Below are 7,500 nucleotides of genomic sequence, written 5' to 3' on the forward strand. Positions count from 1 at the left end.
GCGGAAGACAGAGGTGAGTGGAGAATGGTTGTATATGGATGATGTTGTGACTGCATGAGGAGGAATGGGCGGGGAAGTGGGGGGTGGGGTAGTATGTGTGAGTAAATTTTGACGCAGCCCGAAGGGATTTCTCCCCGTCCTCTCCTTATATGCAAAGGGGGACGGAGAGGGGGGGTCGCCGATTAAATGAAGCGGCCCCGCTGTGGATGTACTGTGTCTTGCGACACTGCTTCTGACCCAGGGCGGTGGGCGGGGTGCAGGGATGACCCGTCATCCAGGAGGTGCTCAGATGAGAGGAAGGGTGGGAGGGGTGTGGAGTGTATTTAGGGATGAAATGGGTGGGAGTGTTTTTATGCTTTTCCCTTTTTGGCTACCTCCCTTGGAAGGGGGAAAAAGCCTTGGTATATGTATGTATGTATGTATGTATGTGTCAATTCATTATTATTTACTATTTACCTGTTTGTCTATTATTTAACTATATCTATGCATTTATTTGTTTTATTTATTATTTTCTATTTATCATTACTATATTTTTTCGCATCCGACCTAGATATGGACCAAAAGGTCACCTGTCGGCATGCTCCGCCTTTTCAATCCTTTGAAATATAGTTTGAATGTATATATCACTTGTTTACCAAGTGAGTTTTCACATCGAACTAAAGGGAACTCACAAACCAGCCTACGGTTCAAACTGATGCAAAACTGACCTTCCCTTCTGCGCCGGCAGATCGCAAATATCGGTCCATTGGTTTACACGTTGCTGAAGATACTTCACCCATCCCTCCGCCCCGATCCAACGGTCTACTTCGTCCTCGCCCTCGGCAGCTTGGCCTCGCTCCTGCTGACCCTCTTCTGGGACCGCACCTCCTTCGTGGCGGGGGCCAATCACTCAACCGCCCTCCTTATCCTCGTCTTCTTCCTCTCCCTCGTCGACTGCACCTCCTCCGTGCTGTTCCTCCCGTACATGGCCGTCTGGCGGAGAGTGTACCTCCCGTCCTACCTGGTGGGGGAAGGCCTGTCGGGGCTCCTACCGGGGCTCGTGGCCCTCATACAAGGCGTCGGGGGCAATCCGAATTGTGTCAACATGACCCTCTGGAACGTGACTGACTTTGGCAACGATTCCTACGTGGTGCTTGTCCCGGAAGAACTCGAGCCCCGGTTCTCCGTCACCACTTACTTCTTCTTCCTCTTCGCCATGATGATCATCAGCGCTTTAGCCTTCGCCCTTCTGCAAAACCTGAGGAGCATCCGAAGAGAGAGGGTTGACCTCAATATCTCGTCCTCGAGCGCCCCCGAAGTGATCCAGACCTCTTCGCCCACCTTGGACTCTCTGGAATCCTCCAAGTCCATCTCGCAATTGGTCCAGGATGTCCCGGTAGTGCCACACCGCGAGCTGTCGACTACCAGCTTCGCCTTTCTGCTGGGCATCCTCGGGTGGGCGTGTCTCTTGGCCAACGGAGTCCTCCCCTCTATCCAGTCCTACTCCTGTGGCCCCTACGGGAATGTGGCCTACCACCTGGTGGCCACTCTGGCCGCCCTAGCCAACCCAACGGCAGCTTTCCTGACGCTGCTGCTGCCGAGGGCCAAGCCGAAGACGCTGGGGCTCCTGGCGTTGCTGGGGTCATTCTTCGGGGCCTACGTCCTCGCCACAGCGGCGCTCAGTCCGGCGCCGCCTCTCGTCGACACCGACGCAGGATCTGCGCTTGTGGTAGGTCACCCTTTATTCTTTTCCCTTTGTTCGTGCTCATTACATTATTCTGTCCACCTAAAACTATTTCATCTTACGTGTTCGAAGGGTCAGGGTAAGTGGGAGCCACCGGGAGCAGTGGAGACAGAATCTCTACCCAGGTAAGTCAGCCTGAAAAGGATTCGGAAAGAATCTCAGTGGAATGAAGCGGAGGAACGTCTTGATTCTTAAATGACCCTTGCGCGTAGATTCACTAACACAGGGTATTTCTAACCAGTCAGAGACCTCGTAACAAACCGTATAGGGAGTCCTGTTTGAGATGTTTAGAGCATCTTACTTTGATGTGGAAGAAATACGAGATGAGAATATTCATAGTAATTCTGTGTAAATTATTTTCAATATTCTATTAGTTGATGAGATCAAACCCAGCTTGACTTGACCTAACCTGCCCTAACCAAACCGAGCCTGGGTTAATTCGATTCAGACATGCAACATTAGAGTAATTCTCTTAAGTTGTACTAGGTTTCGTAATTCTCTCTCTCTCTCTCTCTCTCTCTCTCTATATATATATATATATATATATATATAAATACACATATATATATACATATATATACATATATATATATATATATATATATATATATATATAGAGAGAGAGAGAGAGAGAGAGAGAGCGAGAGAGAGAGAGAGAGAGAGAGAACATATAACCTAAGAGATGTTGCTTAGTTCAGACGTACTATGGTTTAGGTTTGATAGACAAAGGCAGTTCAGGCACGTAAAAGGTTGAAAGATTGCAACCTTGTTTATGTGTTTGCAACTTGCTCTGGTTTACGAAAGGTAAAAAGTCATTAGTTGGACAGACGCATGTTCACTGGGTCACGTGGCTTGGATAATCCCGACGGGGGGGGGTGTGTGTGTGTGTGTGTGTGTGTGTGTGTGTGTGTGTGTGTGTGTGTGTGTGTGTGTGTGTGTGTGTGTGTGTGTGTGTGTGTGTGTGGTGTGTGTGTGTGTGTGTGTGTGTGTGTGTGTGTGTGTGTGTGTGTGTGTGTGTGTGTGTGTGTGTGTGTGTGTGTGTGTGTGTGTGTGTGTGTGTGTGTGTGTGTGTGTGTGTGTGTGTGTGTGTGTGTGTGTGTGTGTGTGTGTGTGTGTGTGTGTGTGTGTGTGTGTGGTGTGGGTGTGTGTGTGTGTGTGTGTGTGTGTGTGTGTGTGTGTGTGTGTGTGTGTGTGTGTGTGTGTGTGTGTGTGTGTGTGTGTGTGTGTGTGTGTGTGGTGTGTGTGGTGTGTGTGTGTGTGTGTGTGTGTGTGTGTGTGTGTGTGTGTGTGTGTGTGTGTGTGTGTGTGTGTGTGTGTGTGTGTGTGTGTGTGCGTGCGTGTGTGTGTGTGTGTAATATCGTCATCCTTTTCAGTGTTTTTGTTTATTTGTAGTTACTCTTTTCCCGCTTCGCGTCTTTAAGGAAAAGAAATATCAAAATAGATTTAAATCACACCTGTTGATGTACATGACGATGAGGAAACCTACAAGCCACTTCCGTGATGAGTTCCTTCATGCTTCTAAACTAGTTGTTCACGTAACAACAAGAAGATAATCCCAACCTGATGCCCGCGAGTAACTAGTAGTTCTAAAACATGTTAGTCACACAATTCATGGCTCAGAATCGTTTCTACAACAAATTAAAAAATGTGTGGCCTTGAATTGTCAATTGAATTGCTTCATTATTTTTGAGACTATAGGTGCTTATAAAGAACTGGGTGACTGCTCGTCAGTTTGAAAAGATTGACAACTTCATGAGGAATAATGAGATACGTTTCTCCTTACAAGTGCAGCGGAGGTGTAGTAGTCGAAATCTATCTAAACCATGCTAGGATCTCTCCTACATACATGGATATATTTCCGTGTATAATAATTCGCTTATATTGAAAGTAATTCTTGTCAACATAATTGTACTAATACATTAACAATTGAAGATACATTTCCGTATATCTGATATATTGTGGTTGAAGCCTTGGTATTCTAAGAAGTCCAGATATGGATGAAAAGGTCTCCTGTCGGCATGCTCCGCCTTTGTAATCCTTTGTCATCGTGATCACAGAAAGACTTACGACGATGGCAATGGCGCCCTCAATGCCCAAGTGATCTGGCTCGTAAGTAGGCATGTGAATCACGTGCACCCTACAGACACGTGCAAGAGGCATGTGACTCGAAATCTATGCAGTTGTCAAAACGTCCACAATCCAATCTCTTAATTTTTATTCCGCTCACAATCGAGTGTAATGACCCAAAAGCGCTGTAAGTTGTATAGGTTACGGGCCTCCGGAAGACTTAGCCCTCGCGGTATTCACTTGTTGTTATGGTCGCCAGAAAGGTTGTTGGGACACAGGTTGAAAGTTTTATGAGAGAGAGAGAGAGAGAGAGAGAGAGTGAGGTGAGTGTGTGTGTGTGTGTGTGTGTGTGTGTGTGTGTGTGTGTGTGTGTGTGTGTGTGTGTGTGTGTGTGTGTGTGTGTGTGTGTGTGTGTGTGTGTGTGTGTGTGTGTGTGTGTGTGTGTGTGTGTGTGTGTGTGTGTGTGTGTGTGTGTGTGTGTGTGTGTGTGTGTGTGTGTGTGTGTGTGTGTGTGTGTGTGTGTGTGTGTGTGTGTGTGTGTGTGTTTGTGTGTGTGACTTAGTTTCTATTTTGATGAATCTTGTGTTGCCACGATGAGGAAAAATACGAGCCACTTCCGTGATGAGTTCCTTCCTGCATCTAAACTAGTTGTGTGTGTGACTTAGTTTCTATTTTGATGAATCTTGTGTTGCCACACACACACACACACACACACACACACACACACACACACACACACACACACACACACACACACACACACACACACACACACACACACACACACACACACACACACACACAGACACACACACACACACACACACACACACACACACACACACACACACACACACACACACACATTATATATATATATATATATATATATATATATATATATACATAATACATACGCACATACATATATACCAAAGTTTTTCCCCCTTACAAGGGAGGTAGCCAAAAAACAAAGGCATAAAATCCACTCTCACCCATTCCCTCTCCACACTCCCATTCACCCCACTCCCTCCCTCTTATATTGGCTCCTCCTGGATGACGGGTCATCCCTGCATCTCGCCCACTACCCGGTCAGAAGCAGTGTAGCACGACACAGCACATCCACAGCAAGGCCGCTTCATTTAATCGGTGAATCTTCTCTCAGTCCCCTCATACAGAAAAGAAGACTTGGAGAAATCCCTTCGGGTTTTGTCAAATCATTATTCACACATACTCCCTCACCCCCATCCCCCACCCACTCCCTTCCATGCATCACAGCATCATTCATACACTGTTATTCTTCATTACCAGGGTGTGTGTTTTAGAAGTTTTGTAGTATACGATTAGGCGTATCTTAGTGTCTGGGTTGTTGGGTCGAATGTTACGTGTGATGATATGGCGGAGTGTTCTTTCGTCTTCGTAGCCGGTGTTCATATGTCCTTTGTAGTACAAATCAAGTGTTGTTATATTGGTGTTTGTGGGTATTGGTTGGGCGATAAAGGAGTTCATCTTGTTTTTGATGATGGATTCAATGGAGTGCTATGGGTAGCCGTTGTTGACGAGTAGTGATGTTATTCGTTGGAGTTTGTTATTAGTAGTTGTCCATGTACTGCTGTGGGAGAAGGCTCGATTCACACGTGATCAGATGATGCTTTGTTTGTAGCATTCTGGGCATTCGCTACTGCCGTTAAGACAGAAACCGAGGTTAGTGTCTTTGACGTAGACTTCAGTTGTGAATCGATCTGAAGCTGTGGCCTACTAGTATATCTAGGAAGGGGAGGGTGCCGTCGTTGCGTTGGTGTTCATAGGTGTAATTGAGGGTTGAATGTTTTTTGAACGTGTGGGAGGGTTGAGTTACTGGTTGGGAATCTTTTGCGCTAATAAAGATGAACTCCTTTTCCAATCAACCAATACCCACAAACTCCAATATAACAACACTGGATTTGTACTACAAAGGATATATGAACACCGACTACGAAGAAGACAAAAGAACACTCCGCCATATCATCACACGTAATATTCGACCCAACAACCTAGACACTAAGATACGCCTAATCGTATACTACAAAACCTCTAAAACACACACCCTGGTAACGAAGAATAACAGCCAGCTCCCCACCCCTCCACTACAAGAAGTCAACGTCGTGTATAAGTTTGATTGTCCCGTCGGTGATTGTCAGCACCGCACATCCTCATACATCGTCATGACCTCTATGACCCTCTCCAAAAGACTCACATACCACCTCCAGAATGGCGCCATCAAGAGACACATGATGAACGAACACAAAACCACCATCACCAGACAAACACTAAATGAAAACACTAAAATCATCTACAAAGCTCACGACCTCCTTCGCATTAAGATGGCCGAATCAGTGAACATTTACATCGGAAAACCTTCCATCAACATACAACTCATGCCCACAACCACACTCCCAAGAGGTAGACGCAAATAACACAAGCAATAACACCCCTTTCCACAATCCACAAGAAAGTTGCTACTTCCACGTACGCAGCGCTACGGATCCCGGCTACATGTAATTGACCTCTCCCATTGGTCAGTGTACGGCCTATATATAAACCAATGTATTCACCAACTTTTGAAACTCCCTTCCTGAGGATGATAGAGTAAGGTCGAGATACGTATTGGAGAAATTAAGAAAGAGAAAAACCGTACCAAATGTCTTCTGGACCAAGGTAAAACGAATACGATAAGGTATGTTGAGCGCCCCCCCCCTCCGCGCACCTCCACCGTGACGTCATAGGAAATCCAGAGGGGAGAGAGTGAGAGGTGAAAGAAAATGTAAACTTTAAAGAAAACCATCTGTATGTATGTTAAAATTTAAAATTACACTATGATGTTCACATAATACTGAAATTACTCAGTATCCCTTTCTTATCCTCAAATTATCAGTATCTGAGATATGACCGCCAGAAAAGTTGTTATAAAAATGTTTCCATGCTTTCACATTAGGTGGATTATATTAATATGACGAGTTATTAGATGGGATGACATGTCAATTTATATGTTGATCAGGTAGATGAGGAAGATATTATACTGTTGATACACACCAACTAGCTGAATATAAACCCAGTAGTAATGACACATAAATTCATCATATGGTTTTTATTATATTACCTTACCTTACCGTCGTGCAACCATGGAGCGCCACCGTTCACGGTCCCTATTTACTTGTAACATCTGTGCTGGTTTGATTTGTTTTCCCATCGCCCTCATCAGCCCGTCCATATACTTCTCCCTCTGCTTTCCTCTTGCTCTCTTTCCCTCCACCATTCCCGTCATCACCAACTCTTCCAACCCTTTCCTCCTCATTATATGTCCTAAGAATCGCAACTGTCTTTTCCTTATTGTTGTCATCAATTCCCCATCTGTCTCCATTTCTCTCAATACTTCTTCATTTGTTTTCTTCGCTGTCCATGGTACTCTTAATACTCGTCTCCATAACCACATTTCTGCTGCTTCTAAGTTTTCCTGCAATTTTTTGCTGATTGTCCACGCTTCTGAACCATATAATAGTGTTGACCATATAAATGTTTTAACTGTTCTTTTCCTTATATCTGTAGACATTTTCTTGTTTGTTAAAACCCCTTTCATTTTTTGAAACGTGCTTTTAGCTATCGCTATCCTTGATTTTATTTCTTTTTCACATCTACAATCTTCTGTAAATACGCTTCCCAGGTACGAAAAT

At 44.9% G+C, this 7,500-nt stretch overlaps 1 protein-coding gene across 2 annotated transcripts in view; it reads left to right on the top strand.

The window, feature by feature from the left end:
- LOC143027485 (solute carrier family 52, riboflavin transporter, member 3-A-like) overlaps window positions 1–7,500 on the top strand; it is a 99,346-nt gene that overhangs the window by 89,148 nt on the left and 2,698 nt on the right. For both annotated transcript variants that reach the window (XM_076188773.1, XM_076188771.1), the window contains exon 3: window positions 728–1,708. In XM_076188773.1, the coding sequence (XP_076044888.1) occupies window positions 728–1,708 (981 nt within the window). The remainder of the gene's footprint in view (window positions 1–727; window positions 1,709–7,500) is intronic.

The sequence above is a fragment of the Oratosquilla oratoria genome, chromosome 8, assembly GCF_046742065.1.
Source record: "Oratosquilla oratoria isolate Oo_2021 chromosome 8, ASM4674206v1, whole genome shotgun sequence".
NCBI classification, from domain to species: Eukaryota; Metazoa; Arthropoda; class Malacostraca; order Stomatopoda; family Squillidae; genus Oratosquilla; species Oratosquilla oratoria.